At 41.9% G+C, this 21255-nt stretch overlaps 1 protein-coding gene across 2 annotated transcripts in view; it reads right to left on the bottom strand.

The window, feature by feature from the left end:
• The window catches only part of CUX1 (cut like homeobox 1), a 346988-nt gene that overhangs the window by 143983 nt on the left and 181750 nt on the right, over nucleotides 1–21255 (bottom strand). For both annotated transcript variants that reach the window (XM_081318569.1, XM_081318568.1), the window contains exons 6-8: nucleotides 20455–20578; nucleotides 18671–18747; nucleotides 16829–16895 (exon numbers count right to left, since the gene is read on the bottom strand). In XM_081318569.1, the coding sequence (XP_081174695.1) occupies nucleotides 16829–16895; nucleotides 18671–18747; nucleotides 20455–20578 (268 nt within the window). The remainder of the gene's footprint in view (nucleotides 1–16828; nucleotides 16896–18670; nucleotides 18748–20454; nucleotides 20579–21255) is intronic.

Raw genomic sequence — 21255 nt, 5'->3', positions numbered from 1 at the left:
GCTATTGCAGGATATATGAATGTCCATTCTGCATCTGTACAATAAAAACTGAGGTGGGAACTTTCCAAGCAAATCAGCACCTTCTCTTCACTGGAATACTAACAAAAATCATTGGGATTGTTCCCACCACAGAGTTGCATATCAGCAACATACACAGTAGATCACCACAAAATAAAACTACACAGCAGCTTGTTGAATATCTCGTGTCCATGCCAAAATCATGATTAAAGATACGATGAGTACTAGGGTTTGAGAAAAGTAGGGAGATATACAGTTTTGTGCAGCCTGTTCCTACTCTCCCCTCTGAAGTAATGACATCCACTGTGTCTGCTCCAACTCCCAACAACAACTAGTCTGCCAGAGGAATGCTTGCAATTTTTATGATCGGCCACAAACCTGCTGAAATAACAGGCATAGTTCCTGTAATTAAACAGTGACCTTCTATGAAAAATTAAGAAGCTGCTAATTTAATGTTTGTTAACTTCCCCCCCCCCCAAAAAAAAACACCCTTGCCATTCCTTGAGAGTCCTCCCCCAGCTTCCAGTAGTCACAGTTCTAGGAACTGTGGAAGGTTACCTCCTACCAAAAGAAGAAAGCCGTGATTTGCTTCCTTCCTAATGTTTGCTGAAATAGGAGATATCTGTAACTTGCATGAACTTTCAGCACACTGACAGCAGACACTAAAGTTACCTTTGGTGAAAGGTGGTTGTGAAAACTTTATAAATGCTTTAATTTGTGTCTGCTTTTTTCATTGCAGTCTGATATTACTATCTCTCTTCTGAACTGTTGAAATAGCACTGGGGAACAGGATGAGACAGTGTAGAGCCATGGCTTGTATTAAACCATTTTTGTTGTTACCTATCCTTTAGAAAGACGGAGGAGGAGGAGACGGAAGCAGCAGTGTCACGGCGCAACTACCCTTTTTATTCCTTTAATTCAATTTAGAGGCTGCCCAATTCCAGGATGACTCAGTGCAACCTAAGATTTTAAAAAGTAAGAACAAGAGAAGGAGAACGACAATAACAACAGAAGTCCCCAGAAGAAGGTATGTTCTATGTAACAAAAATGCTACGTAGGCCAACCAGCACTCTGCCCCAAGATCTGGGATAACAGCAAAGTTTTGAGTAACTTTCTGAATGTCATTAGGGTGGGAGCCATATAGATCTTTGAGGCTGATACCATCCCAAAAGACAGTTTGACAGCATCTCAGAAATCCAATATATCCCTAAATCAAATGTTTGACTAATTATTCTTAGGAGTAATTTGGTGGACCCATTTAGCGACTAAGTCAGAGGTACAATTTTTTTTTTAAGACAGACCAGTTGATCTGAACTGGTGGCATATGGCTGACCAGAATAGGTGTAAAACAGACTTGACAGGCCTGATCTGATCCACCAAAACACACACTTCTTAGAAAGATTTGCCTCTTTGACTACAAAAAGTCATAGCAAATGATGCTGGATTGTGAAGACTTAACAAGTTGTCACTAATTTATATTTATTTATTTTGATTTATATACCACCCTTTTCCTGAGGGACTCAGGGCGGTTTACAGGGCAAATTAAAACAGTACAATATTTTGTTGTTGTTGTTAGTTGCGAAGTCGTGTCCGACCCATCGCGACCCTATGGACAATGTTCCTCCAGGCCTTCCTGTCCTCTACCATCTTCTGGAGTCCATTTAAGCTCACGCCTACTGCTTCAGTGACTCCATCCAGCCACCTCATTCTCTGTCGTCCCCTTCTTCTCTTGCCCTCAATCTTTCCCAGCATTAGGCTCTTCTCCAGTGAGTCCTTCCTTCTCATTAAGTGGCCAAAGTATTTGAGTTTTAGCTTCAGGATCTGGCCTTCTAAAGAGCAGTCAGGGTTGATCTCCTCTAGGACTGACTGGTTTGATCGCCTTGCAGTCCAAGGGACTCGCAGGAGTCTTCTCCAGCACCATAATTCAAAGGCATCAATTCTTTGGCGCTCAGCCTTTCGTATGGTCCAGCTTTCACTGCCATACATTGCAACTGGGAAGACCATAGCCTTGACTATACGCACTTTTGTTGACAGGGTGATGTCTCTGCTTTTTAGTGTGCTGTCTAGATTTGCCATGGCTTTCCTCCCCAGGAGCAAGCGTCTTTTAATTTCTTGGCTACAGTCCCCATCTGCAGTGATCTTTGAGCCCAGGAAAATAAAATCTGTCACTACCTCCATTTCTTCCCCATCTATTTGCCAGGAATTGAGAGGGCCGAATGCCATGATCTTGGTTTTCTTAATGTTTAGTTTCAGCCCAAGTTTTGCACTCTCCTTCTTCACTCGCAACAAGAGGCTCTTTAGTTCCTCTTCACTTTCTGCCATTAGAGTGGTATCATCTGCATATCTTAGGTTGTTGATGTTTCTTCCGGCAATCTTAATTCCAACTTTTGATTCATCTAGCCCTGCCTTTCTCATGATGTGCTCTGCATATAAGTTAAATAGGCAAGGCGACAGTATACAGCCTTGCCGGACTCCTTTCCCAATTTTGAACCAATCAGTGGTTCCGTGTCCAGTTCTCACTGTTGCTTCTTGGCCCACATATAGGTTTCTCAAGAGACAAATAAGATGGTCTGGTATGCCCATCTCTTTAAGGACTTGCCACAGTTTGTTATGATCCACACAATCAAAGGCTTTAGCATAGTCAATGAAGCAGAAGTAGATGTTTTTCTGGAACTCTCTAGCTTTCTCCATGATCCAGCGTATGTTAGCAATTTGATCTCTAGTTCCTCTGCCTCTTCGAAATCCTGCCTGTACTTCTGGTAGTTCTCGATCCACATACTGCTGGAGTCTAGCTTGTAGAATTTTAAGCATAACTTTACTAGCATGAGAAATGAGTGCAATGGTGCGATAGTTTGAACATTCTTTGGCACTGCCTTTCTTTGGAATTGGAATGTAAACTGATCTTTTCCAGTCCTGTGGCCACTGTTGAGTTTTCCAAATTTGCTGGCAAATTGAGTGTAGCACTTTTACTGCATCGTCTTTTAAGATTTTGAATAGCTCAGCTGGAATACTGTCACCTCCACTAGCTTTGTTGTTGCTCAGCTTTTCTAAGGCCCACTTCACTTCACATTCTAGGATGTCTGGCTCGAGGTCAGTGACCACCTCATTGTGATTATCAGGGACGTTAAGCTCATTCTTGTATAGTTCTTCTGTGTAATTTTGCCACCTCTTCTTAATCTCTTCTGCCTCTGTTAGGTCCCTGCCATTTTGGTCCTTTATCATGCCCATTTTTGCATGAAACGTTCCCTTCATCTCTCCAATTTTCTTGAAAAGATCTCTGGTCCTCCCTATTCTATTGTTTTCTTCTATTTCTTTGCATTGTTCATTTAAGAAGGCATCCTTATCTCTTCTAGCTATTCTTTGGAATTCTGCATTTAATTGGGCATATCTTTCTTTTTCTCCCTTGCCTTTTGCTTCCCTCCTTTCCTCAGCTATTTGCAAAGCTTCCTCAGACAGCCATTTTGCTTTCTTGCATTTCTTTTTCTTTGGGATGGTTTTGGTTGCTACCTGTTGTACAATGTCGCGAACCTCTGTCCATAGTTCTTCAGGCACTCTGTCTATCAGATCTAATTCTTTAAATCTATTTGTCACCTCTACTGTATATTCAACAGGGATATGATTTAATTCATACCTGACTGGCCTAGCGCTTTTCCCTACTTTCTTTAATTTAAGCCTAAACTTTGCAACAAGAAGCTCATGGTCTGAGCCACAGTCAGCTCCTGGTCTTGTTTTTACTGACTGTATAGAGCTTCTCCATCTTTGGCTGCAGAGCATATAGTCAATCTGATTTCTGTGTTGACCGTCTGGTGATGTCCATGTGTAAAGCCGTCTCTTGGGTTGTTGGAAAAGAGTGTTTGCTATGACCATCGTATTCTCTTGACAAAATTCTATCAGCCTGTGCCCTGCTTCATTTTGTACTCCAAGGCCAAACTTGCCTGTTATTCCAGTTATCTTTTGGCTTCCTACTTTAGCATTCCAATCTCCCATGATGATAAGGACATCATTTTTGGGTGTTAGTTCTATAAGGTGCTGTAGGGTTTCATAGAACCGGTCAATTTCATCCTCTTCAGCACTGGTGGTTGGGGCATAGACTTGGACTACTGTGATACTGAATGGTTTGCCTTGGATTCGAACTGAGATCATTCTGTCATTTTGAGGATTGTATCCCAGTATTGCTTTTCCTACTTTTCTATTGACTATGAAGGCTACTCCATTTCTTCTGAGGGATTCTTGCCCGCAGTAGTATACCTGATGGTTATCTGAATTAAATTCACCCATTCCTGTCCATTTTAGTTCGCTGATACCTAAGATGTCGATGTCTAGTCTTGTCATCTCTTGTTTGACCACGTCCAGCTTTCCTTGATTCATGGATCTTACATTCCAGGTTCCTAAGGAGAAAGAATCTTTACAGCATCGGACTTTCCTTTCACCACCAGACATATCCACAGCTGAGCGTCCTTTCGGCTTTGGCCCAGTCGCTTCATTCTTTCTGGCGCTACTAGTACTAGCCCTCTGCTCTTCCCCAGTAGCATATTGGACGCCTTCCGACCTGAGGGGCTCATCTTCCAGCGTCATATCGTTTTGCCTTTTGGTACTGTCCATAGGGTTTTCATGGCAAAGATACTGGAGTGGTTTGCCATTTCCTTCTCCAGTGGATCACGTTTTGTCAGAACTCTCTGCTATGACCTTTCTGTCTTGGGTGGCCCTGCACAGCATAGCTCATAGCTTCATTGAATTACGCAAGCCCCTTCGCCACGACAAGGCAGTAATCCATGAAGGGGCAGTACAATATATACAGGTTAAAATAAAATAAAATTAAATAGCCCCAAAATAATAAAAAATTAAAACCTTAACCCAAAACCCTCAGTCCAGGCCGGCAAGCTCGAATAGCCAAGTTTTTAGGTCCCGGCGAAATGAGCGAAGGTCGGGGGCCATCCGGAGTTCCACAGGCAGCTGATTCCAAAGGGCAGGCGTGCCCACTGAGAATGCTCTCCCCCTGGGGGCCGCCAGCCGGCACTCCCTGACCTGTGGGAGTGCACAGGACGATGGGAAGTTGATGCTGGCAGCAGGTGCTCCCGAAGATAGTCCGGACCCATGCCATTTAGGGCTCTATAGGTCATCACCAGCACCTTGAATCTCACCTGGAGGGCAACTGGAAGCCAATGCAGCTCGCGGAGAAGAGGCGTTACATGGGAGTATCGGGAAAGCCCCATCACAACTCGTGCGGCCGCATTCTGCACCAGCTGAAACCTCCGAGTGGTCCTCAAGGGTAGCCCCATGTAGACAGCATTGCAGTAGTCTATCCGGGAGGTCACAAGCGCATGAGTGACTGTACGTAGGGCGTCTCGGTCCAGATAGGGCCGCAACTGGTGCACCAGGCGAACCTGGGCAAAAGCCCCCCTGGCCACGGCTCCTATATGATCTTCCAAACTGAGCCGTGAGTACAGGAGGATGCCCAAGTTGTGGGGCCTATCTATGGGGAGGTAACCCCTCACCCCCCATAATTAACAATGGAATAGACTGGTTAATCTGAGATGCCGGTATGCACAGCCACTCAGTCTTGGCGGGATTAAGTCGCAGCCTGTTTCTCCCCATCCAGACCGGGACCGCCTCCAGGCAACGGGACATCACGTCGAGGGCATCACTGGGTTGGTTCCGGGTGGAGAGAAAAAGCTGAGTATCATCAGCGTACTGATGATACCCCACCCCAAAACCACGAATGATCTCACCCAGCGGCTTCATATAGATGTTGAACAAGAGGGGAGAGAGGACCAACCCCTGAGGAACTCCACAAACGAGAGGCCTCGGGGCCGACCTCTGCCCTCCTGCCAACACCGACTGTGAGCGGCCCAGGAGGTAGGAGGAGAACCACTGTAGAACAGTGCCCCCCACTCCCAACCCCCTGAGATGCTGCAGCAAGATACCATGGTTGATGGTATCGAAAGCCGCTGAGAGGTCTAATAGGACTAGGACAGAGGAACAACCCCTGTCCCGAGCCCGCCAGAGATCATTCACCAGCACGACCAATGCCGTCTCTGTGCTGTACCTGGGCCTGAAGCCCGATTGGTACGGGTCCAGATAGTCAGTTTCCTCCAGGAACAGAGGGAGCTGACGTGCCACCATGCTCTCAACAACCTTCGCTACAAAGCAAAGGTTGGAGACAGGATGATAGTTGTTCAAAACAGCTGGATCCAGGACAGGCTTCTTGAGGAGGGGCCTCACCACCACCTCCTTCAAGGCGGCAGGGAAGCTACCCTCCCTCAAGGAAGCAGTTATTACTGCATGGATCCAGCCTCTTGTCCCTTCCCGAGCTGCATACACCAGCCAGGAGGGGCATGGGTCCAACAAACACGTGGTGGAACTCAGCCTCCCCATGATCCTGTCCACCTCTTCCGGAGTCACAGGACTGAATTCATCCCCGATAGTATCTCCAAGACCGCTTGTCTCCCCCCTGTCCGACTCTGCCCAGTTGGAGTCCAGACCGGCCCGGATCTGAGCGATTTTATCCGTCAGATGCTGACTAAACTCCTTGGCCCGCTCCTGCAAGGGCTCCTCCCTCACCTCCTGATTAAGGAGGGAGCGAGTGACCCTAAACAGGGCGGCCGGGCGATTATCTGCGGAAGCGATGAGGGCAGCGAAGTAGTTAGACTTCGCCGCCTCCATCGTGGCGAGATAAGACCTCGTTGAGGTTCTTAACCGCAATCGATCAGATTCGGACCGGCTGGATCTCCAACAGCTCTCCAGACCCCGTCTCCGGCGCTTCATCTCCCGGAGCTCCACAGAAAACTATGGAGCCCAACAGGATCTGTGCCGGGTCAGGGGTCGCAAGGGTACAACATGGTCGAGCGCCTCGGTGGCTGCCCTTTCCCAGGCATCCACCAAGGCGTCAGCCGGGCTGTGAGTGAGGGAGATAGGTATAGACCCAAGTGCTGTCTGGAACCGTTCCGGATCCATTAGGTACCTGGGGTGGAACCACCTGGTGGGCTCCGCGGCCCAGCGGCAAGGGGTGGCAAAGCGGAAGACCAAACGCAAATGATCGGTCCTTTCTCATATGATCAAAACAACAAAAGCAAGTCAGAAAGACCTGCTTGTCCTTCCCTCCTTTTCCTTTTTGTTTCAATTTACCCAAGCTATAGGGAATAAAGACTCTCTTGTGTCAATTCAATGGCAGGATTGCACCTTTTTCATGCTTTTAGAGCTGAAAGAGGCCTCTCTCATGCCCCTTCTTCACGGCTTCCTAGGTATGTGCTTAAAGTACAATTAAGAATATTTCTTTAGCATTTTATGAACACAGACCAAATTGTGATGGTAGAATATGATGGCTCAATGTTTTCTAAGCTCACAATAAAGAGCCTGCTGCACCCCAGAATGTAGTGTGATTGTAGTAGCACAATACTTAGTTCTGGGTGCCCCAGCACATGGGGCAGACTTTACAAGAATGTAGTTCCTCTTGGCTTTCAACTTAAGAATGAGGCTTGCTCTCCACCTACAGAAGACACAGTGCAATTTTTAACAACACCAAGCGCAAGATTTTCCTCCATACTAACCTCCTTTTATGGGTCTTCCTCATAAATTGGCTGGCTGGGCCATTTCTCTTGCTGCTTGTGAAGTGTTATGAAAACAATGGCGATAGGAACAGACAATCTGGCCCCTTGTGTGTGTACACATTCTACCCACCCCTCCTCCTGCCAAAGCCACTTTGCTCAGGCTGCCTTACTTTTGATATCTGTATTAGAACCGTCAGTGGACCGAATCAAGGGATGGAGCTGACCTGGCATGTAATAGAAGAAAACCAAGCGGACTAGAAGTTTATGATGTACTGAGAAAAGTAAAACATTCTCCATCTGACTCAGATATTAAACCTATTGGTTGAGTTTGCACAACAAGCTAGACTAGGTTAAAAGGAGTTAAACAGTTTGTGATTCAGTATGTTATGGAAACCCAGTCATTATCTAGGCATTATGTGTGACACAGACCACCAGCTTAAACCAGAAAATGGCATTGATGTAACATATTAGGTGAAATCAGTAACTGTTTTGATTGGATTTAGACTCACTGTATACTTTTAATATACAGCTCACAGTCAAGAATTATGGACCATATTAATGTATTTACAAACAAGCCTCCCTAGATGAGTTTCTAGTGGCTCTATGGATGCCTTGAGGACAAAATAGGCATGCTATGAGAGCAACATTGCCTCGGCTCCTGGGTGATATCTTTGAAATATAACTAAATCTATTCCTGTGCCAATCTTTCCAGCTTTGCAGACTGGCGGGGGAAGAGAGGGGGGGATGGTTTAGTGTGAGGGGCAGACAAGTGTGCATGAGCACAGCTCCATTTGCACGAGCGGCGGGCAAGCACAACCACCGCTTGCGCAAACAGAGCGCACGCACATGTACTTGTCCCCTGCTCAAGTGAGTGGGGATATGTGTGCACACACCCTCGTCCAGTACTTCCGCAGCCTGGTTCTTAAGGGCTCAAGGCCCGGTAGTGGGGACCCCAGCTCTAACATACTAGCATTAAAAATTAAATCTGAAATTGGGATATGTAGATGAATGAGCAACGGTTTACAATGTTATATAAAGAGGTGAGTCCCATGAGCAGAAAGTGAATCCTGTCTTCGTCTGGTTGTATTTTCAATTTTCCAGCTTTATGCTATTCACTATTTAAAAATGCTGCAAATGGCACCAAATAATTTCTAGTCTTCACTGACAATGATATCTCCTTAATCCGCTGCCCTGTGTTAACACAACCTTCACACAATTCTGTCTTGCTGTTCTCCAGATGTGTTGGGCTAAAGGTCTCCACAACATTTCTCAGCCATTATGGTCAGGCAAGGAAAGTTACACTGGCCCATCAGTTGATAGAGTTAAGTTGAAGATCAAATCTGGCTTAAAAGACTTCTTGCCGGACCCTTTATTTTCTTCTAAAGGGTTAAAGCTGCTTTTAAAATTAAGTCAGATTTTGATCAGCCCGGGGTTGGTAAAATGTTCTTCCCCTTCACATTCTCCCACATATGATCTGTGGCCAAAACTTCCATTAGAACATGGACTTGTTTTTCCTTCCACTTAAGCTAACAGGAGGTATGGGCATATTACGTGTAGCCCTATACTCAGAAAAAAGCAGAAAGGTTTCGGTCAGGAAATGACACAGCAAAAAAGGATTGACCTCCCTCCCAATAATTTGATTCAAATCAGAGCACCTTCCTGTTGCAAAAACAGAATTCCTGAGCTCAGTGATGTCAGGAAGAATTTTATGATCCAACTTGGAAACAACTGCAACTGGGGTCAGGAAACAGGGCAAAACTCCTGCCAATTCCTTTATGAAGAAAACTAAACTTCTCAGGCCTTTCTAAGGGCTGATTGTAACCCAGTAACTGAGCTTCTGAAGGAGTTTTCCTGTCCAGACAATTTTTTTTTGGCCTGGCCTTTTTTTAACAGTCTTTTTAAAATTATTATTACTATACTAGTATTTTTCTCCTTGTCCTGCTGGTCTCATGGGAAAACGTTTTGGCTGGAACGCAAGCCCTTGCTCTGATTTAAGCAGCAGCACAGATGTATTTCTGGGATATCACTTGAAAATGTGAGTGTGATTTAAAAGGGCTCAAGGCAAACACTTTAAACACTGCTCAAGAATAAATCCTTCGTGAGTGCCATTAACACCTCTGCCTGCTTTGTACCCAGTCTGACTCTCTGAAGTTAACATCTCTCACTATCACGTTTTTAAATGCACAAAACTCCTTTTACCATTATGGATGGGAACTCTATAGATGTATCTTTCCTCTCTTTGTCTTTTGTCTTATGCAGTTGTTCACATATTAGCTATGTGGCAGAAAAGGCAACACCCAGAACTATTTCTGGAGATGCCTTGCACTATTTCCAGAGATTGCTATATGCAGGTGACTGCATATAGCAATATCTGAAGTAAAGATTTGTCCCTACAAAGGCACAGTGCAAAGTAGCTGGAATTGTAAACTAATTTTTGAGTTATCAACCCAAAAGTATAATAAGAAATTTGCTGATGCTATAAATGTAATATTTACAGGTAGTCCTTGATTTATGCCCGCAACTGTGTCCAAAATTTCTGGGTTGAAGTCCACCCGACATAAAATTACTGAGGTTAAGTAACACTGATTTATAGGAATAATGAAATCTGGAATTTGAAACAAATTTTTACGGAAAGTAGTTTTGCAATGGGGATGCAAAAAAAACCTTTATGCTGACTAATTCCTACCAAGATGGGAAATTTTCCATGTGCAGGTAAGAGCCATTAGGTGCAATTCTATGTTTGTCCCACATTCCCATTGACTGGAAAGACTGATGAAGAATATATCTTTTTTTGTGAATCTAATTTGGGACTGGTGTAGATATTTGTACATCTTTGGAAATGCTGCTGTAAAGAAATCTTGTCCCAATTAACCCCAAAAGATGTTTCATACAAACTTTCAAGCACTTTAATGTAGCGGAGAAGACAAGGATGAAGATATGTTAAATGCAGCAAAGATGCACTCGAAAAGCCAAGGTTGCAATAATGATGGTCATCAGGACAATTTACTAAGTCTTTAAGGTGTCATCTGACTACCTGTTGACCTTGCTGTGACACACTAAGGCAGCTACACCTCTAAAAATGTCTATAGTTTGTAATTCTCATTCTTCAGTAGATACACAAATAAAAGTACAGCAAAGGAAGGAAGGGCGGGGAGAACTCTAAAAGGTTGTTATTATGACATTCTTAAAGTAACATCCCCAAGGAAACATCCAGTACTGGATCTTGTTATAGGAGTAGACTAGTGTCAACTTAAGGAGAATCCAAATTGTTTGAAGAGATGTGGAAACTCAGTGGAAAAAGACACCATTGGTTTGATTCACTAGAAGACCCTTGTATACATTCAGCCCTCCGTAAGTCCTATACTTCCTTTTTAAAAAAAGTGGGGAAGGAATCTAGCAATTCAAAAGGAAGGAAATGTTCTAAAATACCAAAAGAATATAACAGTTGATGGAGGTATCAATGCAATCAATTTTGCATTGCTGAAAAGTAAGCATTCAACACACAAACCACTGGAAATGTTCTCCTGCCCTTTTTTGCAAGGAAATTTACTGTTCTATGTCGTGGAGGCACAAGGGTTAATGTTGGCTCATGCGGACTATCCTGAGCTTGGGCTTTGTTCATCCAAGCCTTAAATCTTAAAAGCTCCAGAGAGGGCTGCACAACTGCTATGCTCCAAGACCAGGGTATAAAGTTCCACATTAAAAATGCATGTCTTGGGCTTGCCACGGTCCTCAGCTATGGCTGAAAAGGAGCACTGGTGGGGAAGGATATGATGCCTCACCATCTCACTGGCAAATGGAGATATTTCTTAACAAACAGCAGCTGAGGAAAGGACAAGGAAACCATGAAACAAGTCACAACTGCTTTGAAACTCATCTGATGCATTTTGATGCAAATTTTTTTGTCTCAGTACTCATGATTTGTTTGGTACTCAATGTGCAAGCTACAATTTTTCAACGTTGGTTGCTGGATGACCTAATACATCATTTCATATGGGAAAAATCTGTTTGGTACTTGTTATTTTTGGTACTCATTGTGCCTCCCGGAACTAATTAACGATGAGTACTGAGGTACCACTGTAAAAGCACTACAAGAAAGAGAATTTATTTCATACAAAATCCATGAAAAAGATTCATGGTTAAGATAAATGCTCCAAATATTGAGCTGTCTTCTCTAGAATAAGTGCAGATAGGGGTACTGAACAGTTTATGCAAATGCTGATCATACTTAATCTGCAGGGTTTGTAACTGAATGGCAGCCATTCACAAAACTTTGAACTGAAAATTTTAGCCATTTGTTGAAAAGGTTGCCGATCCCTGATTCATGACGTTTTGCCTGGAAATCAGATCATGCATCCCTGCCCTCACTGATGCATATTGTCTAATCTGACCAAGTAAAATGTTGCAGTCTGAGCCAAAGAATAACTTTTCTTGATTACTTCTTGAGATGCCAAGATTAAACCTGTATTCTCCTGCCTGCAAAATTCATTGCTACTTGGGCAGCTCTGCCCCTTCTCTGCTCATTGCCTGTAAATCAAATCAGCCATATCTCTCCCTCTCTGGTCCACCCTTCCAATCAATTTGGTGCCAACTCTCCTTCTCATTCTTGGTTGCTCTAAGCCATGGTTTCTCAACCTTGGCCCTTTGGCCACTTGAAGATGTGTAGACTTCTACTCCCAGAATTTCCCAATCAGGATTCTGAGAGTTGAAGTCCACACATCTTCAACTGGTCACGGTTGGGAAACATTGCTCTACACCAGGCACGACGTCGCGTGACGTATTGCGATTTTTCCCCATTGCCGGCAATGGGGTGGGCACTGTTTCGGGATGACGCATCCGGCCCGCAGGCCGGCAGTTTGACATGCCTGCTCACCCTTTCTGCTAACTCTCTCTCCTGCTCAGCTTGCCTCTAATATGGAAACGTGCAGCTCCACATCATCCAATTTTTTTAACTCAGAAACAGCCGCAATTTAAAAACCTTGAAATTTTCTTACACAACTATTTTGGCAAGCCCCTCCATGTTCCAACAAACATTAAACTATGCTTGCCATTTGTCTCAGGAATCCTGCATTAATAAACATGAAGAGGACCACTTTTTTTTTACCTCCCACACTCAGTGACAGAAGAAAACAAAGACCAGCTGTAGTCATCAATGGACCCTTGTTCTGCACATAAAGCCCTAATTACATTTTATTTCAAGCCTACACATGGAAAACTTTACTGATGGTGTCTTGTCGATTTCAGCTTCTGAGAACCCAGCTGACATGCTAGAAAGCGATTTTTATTTTGGCCATTAACACCTTCATTTCAAGAGATGGAAGGAAGGGTTGCAAGATTTTGTTTGCCGGTATTTATAATAATAACAAAATAACGAAGAATTAACCATCACCATAAAGAGCAGAAGGATATATTTTCCATTAAGTAGTTAATACGCATATTTAGGCCATAAATCGTTTTACCGAATAAGAGATAAAAAATATGTTCAACATAATTGGGAATTAAAAAGGTCAAAGGCCTAGCACAGCAGTGAAAATCTTAATTGCTAGCATATATCAACAAAGATATCAAAAATATTATTACTGGTCAGTTGCACAGTCAGCCAGATCTTTAGACTGGATTGGGCATTTTTATCTAGCTATGGAGTCCTTCCCAAGGACCCGAGATAGGCAGATATTGTTGTTGAGAGTGTTAAAAGTATTGTCATAGGATGTAAGTTATCCTGAGTAAAGCTGCCTTTTGCAATTGACTAATGGTGATTTTATCAAAGCCAATGGTGCTCCAGTTGTTTTGGGACTGCACCCAAGGAGCCTATTACTACTGGTGCTACCTTTGCTTCCCCCCCCCCCCACAGCCGTTCTATTTGCAGGTCTTTGTATTTTGTTATCTTCTGCAGTTCTTTCTCTTCTGCTTCTCCCAGTATTGCCACATCCACTATCCAGACATTTTTTTCTCTTTCTTATTAACATTTGTTAAGGCTGGGGTATTATGTGGCAGGTGTCTGTCTGTTTCAATTCTAATGTTCCAGAGCTATTTAGCTTCTTCATTATTATTATTATTATTATTATTATTATTATTATTATTATTATTATTATTATTATTATTATTATTATTATTGTTCTTTGAAATGATCATCTACTATTTTTGTGACTTGCTACTAAGTTACATGGACAATGAAAACTTGTCCCAGCCCTCACACAACCTGAAAATTAAAACAGGGAAAGAGTGTAGGCTAATGCCATCATATGTGCTTAAAACAGCATGCCATAGCCTGGTAGTGATCCAGAACTGTTGTGACTATACCTTTCTGAATTCCCAACCAAAGTTTATGCTGGGTGAGAACTCAAGGAGCTACAATCTACAGAGCATCAGACAATGAGAAGTTGACTTAGCCTTATGCTTTTTTTACATATACATTTATATATAAAAACACGCACATGGAACCATTTTTAAGCCAAGAGCTGCTTGGGATCAGGGACCAAGTGCTACAAGTGGGTGAATGAGCCCAGAATGTAAAAAATAAATATGGATTAATATTACTTATTAATTATTCACACAGAGCACATTAAAATTACTAGTCAGCAGCTTAGGGTTCTTGGAACCATATCCAGGTTTTGGGGGCTGTAAATTGTGTTTAAGAAAACTGTTGTGTTTAACAACAGTTTAAGAAAACAGCCCAGCCCCTTGCCATTGTATCTTCTCTACTTTTTAATTTTTTTGGTTTAAATTTCAAATCTCAAAATGGAGGATGGATTGACCTGAAACTGTTCTGAATACCAATTCCAAAACTGGAACTGATCCTGTAAAGAACATTTTTAAAAAGTGGAGTGGGGATAAAGTTACCCTCAGCTTCTCATAAAGAAGGGATAAAGTCTAAAGCAAGAAAATATTGTACAGTCTTGGTTTCAGTATACTCAATTGTTAGCTAGGTGGAAGTTAGATCAAAAGGTTGGTATTACATTAATGGATGAGAATTTGGTAAAACAGATTAAAGATCAAAATCGAGCGCATATAAAGAGAATTTAATAGAATTGGATTCGGAAATGGAATTAGTTAAAGATTGTATGGTAAAGTGGGCCCAAAATATTCAAGAACCGATTCCATTGGATATATGGGAGGTAATTTGGGTTAGAAATGTAAAATTTACCCAGGCCCAAAATTTAAGAGAAAATTTTTATAAAATGTTTTATAGATGGCATCTGGATCCTAAAAAGTTGTCTTGTATGTATCCTAATTTACAGCCCAAATGTTGGAGATGTGGCAGTTTGGATGCTACTTATTTTCATATCTGGTGGACTTGTAGAAATATAAAAGCTTTTTGGATTAAGTTTTGGTGGAACATTCAAAAGATTTTCAAGAGAAAGTTTATTCCACAATTATTTTTATTGGGTGTTATTACAGATTGTGATACTAAAGAAATTAACTTGATGTTGAATTTGATAACAGCTGCAAGGTTATTGGTAGGGCAATATTGGAAGAAGGATTACTTGCCTACTATAGAAGAATGGACGCTTAAAGTGTCAAATTTAGCAGAAATGGCTAAGATTTCTGCTTATTTGAAGGATCATTCACAAGAAAGATACATTTCGGTCTGGAGAAGATGGATAGATTATATTCAGAATAAATATGAGACTAAAAAGTTCCATTTAGCCTATGAGTAAATTTTAGAGTATTATTATTATTAATAGTTTATTATAGTGGAATTTTTATTAGTTTTAATTATATGATATTATTATTTTTAGTATTAGTATTGTTTAACAACTTGGATATTGTATTGTTTAATAATTAGGATATTAATTTGTTTATGTTTTTATTATTATTATGTTTACTTTTAATCTGTTTATATTTATGTTAAAGGGGAGTTAAAGCGCATTATGGACTTGGTTATTTATATAGTTGGTTAATGTTAGTTAGATTATGATTATTATATTTGTAACCCTGTACTCAGCTCTGGGAAGTGGGGGAGGGAGAGGGGGGGTTTAGGGGGGGGTTGGTTTTGGGGTTTATATTGTAACTTTTATAAAACTTTTCAATAAAAAAAAGAAGGGATAAAGTCACTATCAGCTTCTCATTCCTGCAGCCGACAAAAGGCCAATGTACAATTTCTCACTTGCAACATTTCCAAGAATACTTTCCAAATACTTATATACTGCAAAGGATTCTTAGAAGAGTTTAACATTGGCCTGGTGTCATTTCCCTGCCTGGGCTCCATAGAAATTAGGCATTTTGCTGCAGCAGCTGTCCTGTTGGGAAGATAGCTGCTTCTTTTATTCCTCTCGTTGAAGAACCTGTCTGCTCAATTTCTGACAAAAAAACTGAAAGGGAACAGCATCCTTCAAAACACTGATGCTTCTAATACACTCTCCCATTATGCAAGTCCACCCCGAAACACAGTTTTACCTCGGATTCATTATGCACTCAAGAATTAAAACCACAATCAATTTTTCTTTTATTGAAGGCTGGCAGATGGAGAGACACAGTGGCTACAAATGGTGCAAACCTCCAGATGTGCCAGAGAATAGGCCTCATCACTCACTCTCTCATACGTGCGTAGCCAATGATTTGAGTCGTCATCCAGCGCATTGGGAAAGGCTGCTCTCAACAAGCAAATCAGCAAGCAAATATAGAGCCACACTGAATTGCTTTCCTGAGGGAATTGTTAACTCAAAGATCAGGGCAAAATGAAATGGGGCCAGGAAATGGCCCAACTGGGTAAGCTGTTTTGGCTGCCACCTGTTTTACAGAAACTGTAAAGGTTCTCTGAGTGGTTCCCACTTTTTCTTTACTACAGCATGACTTACGTCATCACACAGCTTCCAATTCAAGAGAGGTTCTGGGCGAAAAACATTTCAGTGGCCTTATCCATGTTTTTTCCTCAGACAATCGATCAGGAGAAGGTTGTACATAGATCACTTTTTCTCAACCCTGGCAGTTTTAAAATAGGTGGACTTTTAACTCCCAGAATAGGAAGAACTGAGGTTTGGGGCTCGGATGGACCAAGCCTGGAATGGCTTCGATTGGGATGGGTCCTTGGCAAACAACAAGTGGAATTTGGTTAATGGCAGCAACGGAGAGTGCCAGGATTGATGTTGCTAAACAACGCAATCACATAAAATCATGCTGTATGACTACATCATTTAGTGACAGAAATTCCGGGTCCGATTACTATTGTAACTCAAGGACTATCTGTATTTACCGTTGCCCTCAGAGATAGCAGTAGGTTAACACAAGTCATTTGTGCTGAAGGAAGATTTGAAAGTTCTTACTTTGCTGTCATTTCCTCATCGTATTTTGTCTTCAGGTCAAATAATTCTGTCTGTGTTTTTTCCAAGGCTGAAGGATGGAAAAGAAAAAAGAAAAAGGTTTTTTTTTTTAAAAGTAACAGCAGCTACTCAATTACTACTGAGCTATGAACTGTGCTCTTTCTGAAAAATCATCTTACATTAAGCCTTCTCCCTGACCAAACAAAATCGCATTGCAGAAAAACAATGCTTAAAAGCATTTTTGAATTCTTTCCTTTAGAAAATACACAGAGACACACAAAGAGTTCAAAGCCAACCGCCATTCTTTTTCAGGAACGGTGAAAGTTTCTAGATCTTTTTTCTGCTTCATCTCGTGAAGCTGTATGCCATTTATAGAGGGGTTCTTGTGACTTGAACCCCTTGTTCACAGTTATCTAGGGACCTGTTTCAGCTTTGAGTGGGAAGGTAATGGGGACAGAAGCGCAGCTCTAGTAGGTGAGCATAAGGTGATAAGCTAGAGACCAGCTCTGGTAGAAAAGAGATGAGCAGGAGAAAGGGCATTCATTTCTTTTGTGAATGAAAAATCAGCCTCCTGCATCTAGTTAGGGCAAAGTCAGAGAACTTCTCCACCTCACTCCAAGCTTCTCTGTGATCCTGAGATGAGACAGATGTTATATAGCATCTCTCTCCATCTTAAGCCATTAATTTTTTTTAATTTTTTTTAATTTTAATTCCATTTATATCCCGCCCTTCTCCGAAGACTCAGGGCGGCTTACAAGCTTAGCAGTAGCCTTCATTCTATGTATATGCCTGCTTATTAGGGCTTTCACACACACCCCAAGCGGCATTATTACAAAGTCAGCTTAATTGCCCCCAACAATCTGGGTCCTCATTTTACCTACCTCGGAAGGATGGAAGGCTGAGTCAACCTTGAGCCTGGTGGGACTCGAACCTGCACTAATTGCGGGCAGCTGGTGTTACTTAAGGAGGCATTAGCCCACTGCTCCACCAATGGCTCCAAGGATCCCAAGTGCTTACTTACCTAAGACCACAACTTTCGGCTGTCAGTCCTGACCACCATTACATGACTAAGAAATTTATATTTGCTGCTACTGAATGGACATTCACACATATTTTTGCTGATGTGGGAATAATTTTCTTATATTCTTTCCATATATAGGATGCAACACACACACACACACACACACACACACAAAACTGTAACACATCCATCTTTGGCCCCAAAAGCATCCACAAATCAGCATAAAGATTTCATTTGGGAATGCAGAAGAGAGAATGACTCCCACTCTGCAAAAACATAGGTCAAGTTGTTTCAATGACATTTAAGGCCTAGACCTTTGAACCACTTTAGATCCATCAAATCAGTGGTCTCCATCAGCTGCTTAAAAGGTTTAGCTGTTCATATGGAGTGGCTAGAAATGTTGATGAGCATCCCTGCTAAAGTCTACAGCAGTGTCTTCTCAAGCTTGGCAACTTGAAGGTGAGCAGACTTCAATTCCCAGAATTCCCCAGCCAGTATGCTGGGGAATGGTTCTTAATAGTTCTTAAGTCACGCCTAAAAGATAAGCAGTGTGCTGTGGATCCAAATGCTCTCATCCACAATTCTCCTTCCTCATTTGAATTCTTTTTAGGTTTTAATAGGAATGATTGTAGAACACGATTTTTACCTCATTTTTAATGAACACCGATCAACCAGCTTCTATACCAGTTTCAAAATGTATTAGTATTACAGATGCTCCAGGCTGAAAAGTTGAAGCAACCCTTGCATGGATGAACTTCCAAGCCTACCCACTCCCTTATTTTTCTCCATCATTATCAGTCAATAGAAGGTGGAGACCAGCCAACCTGTTTGTAACGTCTGCAGTTTGTGTTCGGTTTCCTCCAGCTTTGAGGCTGTTGATATCTGCGTCTCTTGCAACATTCTGCAAACAGAGAATTACATTAGCACCAAGAAACTGAAGACGTGATCAATTCTTGTAGGATACATTGGTATGTGTGTGTGTGTGTGTGTGTGTGTGTGTGTGTGTGTGTGTGTTTAGAATAAACAATAAACACAGTTTCACACATAGAGGTACACCAAAGGAGTCCTCCTACTGGGTGAACATGAATCTCTTAGTTAGAAGAAGATAACATTTGGATGGAACTTATGAATTAGGAGTGCATGAGGTGACACAATTTTTGGCTTTCTGATAACAAGCTATCTTCTCTGAGTACATTTACAATGTTCTCTTGGAGCAGTGATGAGCTTTTAGGCTGAATAGATGCAGTCTAGGAAAATAGGCCATGGCCTTTCAACGCATATAGTCATCACTGCTTCATAGATGCCATCATGAAAGCCTACACCCGCATATTTTCTCACAGCTTCTGCAAAAGGCTCTCATGGTAAATCCTTGTGGAAAAGGTTAACCAAAGGGACAAAAACTCCATAGAAATGGCCCATGGGTAATAGAGGAAGGATGCACAACTCTCCCAGAGCACCTCTTTAAAATTTTAATTTTTAATAAGGCAGAAGGGGAAAATTGCAACCTTGATGTACTTATATTAAGTTGTATTTCATTAATTGTGTTCAGCCAAAAGTTTAACTAAGTAATGTTAAGTTTTTGTCCCCATTCTGCCCACTTCTTTGTTCTGGTATTGGGCATTCAGCCTTCAGCATGCCAGTCAGTGCAATGAGCCCGACATCTGAAAAAGTTGCACTGATCTATACTGGAGAGTTCTTCTCTTTTTAAAATTGGGTTGCTCTGAACAATCAAAACTAGAGCCAGTTCAAAGTCATTGTTCGCACTTTAGCTCAAGCTTTCAAAATGTTCCACCAGATTTACTGTGTACAAATTCCACATCGTTTGGCATTTATTATGAGGCCATCTCAATGTGCCACCCACCTCTCACGGGAGTTCAACACGAAGCCCTAATGGCCAAGCAATTAAGTGGGAGAGGCTGGTTGCCCGGATAGGGAAAGAGGCCATCACATAAAAGTATGTGCCACAATGGTTCAGCCTACTTGTAGCTCAGGGTAACAGAGTTAATTTTACAAACATTTATGCCGTGATACTGAGCTACAGCCAGCTGATTTACAAATTTTAAAACCAAAGATCCTGGATCCTCGCTCAGGACATGAAGATCAAACAGGGACAGGGAGAGATTTAGAACATATTTCCATAAAATTATATTTCCCAACATATTCAAATTTAATTTTTAGAAATGTGCTAATTTACCAAGCTTTTCAAATGTAATATAATTGTTTGCTGGTTGATTATTTACTTATGTATTAGACTTATGGGTTGGCTGATTCCATCACAACTCTAGCATTTTGCTGCCTTGTCAAATTTTCTGTTTTATTCATATTTAGGGGAGTTTCTATAAAATGCTCAGGATATTCAAAAGACGTCAAATATGCTACAAATAGTAATTCTAATTGTCACATTAGCACAATAATACTAATTGGGGATATACATACTGATTTCACATTCTATTTGAGATGCTAAAGTCAGAGTCAGACTTTTAAAAAGAATAGGGGGAAAGAGTGGAAAGGACCAGAGTGGGTGGGTGTATTTTAATCGATTGCCAGCTGGTGCCAAGCCACCAAGCAACAGCCACTGTTATTTGTATGCACACGTATGTTAACCTACCTTTCTTTCTCAGCAAAGTCATTTTGCAACTTTTGTTCTTTTTCAAGAGCTATGTTCTCTGCTTGATTCTTCAGGGTCTGCTCATATTCCCGAATTTTCTCTTTAAGTGCTTTTATTGTCACCTCTTTTTTTTTGGGGGGGGGGGGGGAGAGAGGGGGAGAGGGAGAAAAAAACAAGCCAACAAGAGAAAGAAAATGAGTAACAAGCCACCGGACCTGATTGTACAGCAGAGTTCTTCCTGCCTTGCAGTACAACAGCAAGAACAGCAGCAGCAGCATGACTTAAAACTTTAGCTCTTCAACTCTGACACAAAATCAATGGCTATGAGTCCCTTTGGAGATTTTTATTCCCTAAATGCTAAATTGAACTTTAAATGTTTGAGGTTTGAGCAGGATCAATGGACTTTTGTCAGGAAGCATAGCACACATTTGTCTAATGTGTGTGCACAGAAAAATGAAACGGCAAGAGATACCGTGTAATATTATCAATGACTGTATAAACGGGACTGGATTTTTCTGTCGTAAGCTGCTACCGTTGTAAGTCAAGGCACCCACATGACCAGATTCTGTTTTATGACATTTTTTGTGGTGGTGAAGTGAATCACCGTGGTCATTAAGTGAATGCCACAGTCCTGTGAACCTATTCTTCCAAATGGGTGTCATTTGTCAGAATGGGTGTAAGAATGGTTGATAGGTTCTCTCCCCCCCCCCCGCCCTTTCTTTTTTTAGGGGAAAATCCACCAGACAGCAGAGCAGGCTTTCTTGTTCCAGGGGATCCATTATATTATTCCCTTTACTCTAC

Source organism: Vipera berus, assembly GCF_964194415.1.
Source record: "Vipera berus genome assembly, chromosome: 1".
NCBI classification, from domain to species: Eukaryota; Metazoa; Chordata; class Lepidosauria; order Squamata; family Viperidae; genus Vipera; species Vipera berus.
This window is presented reverse-complemented; position numbering and strand designations above follow the sequence as displayed.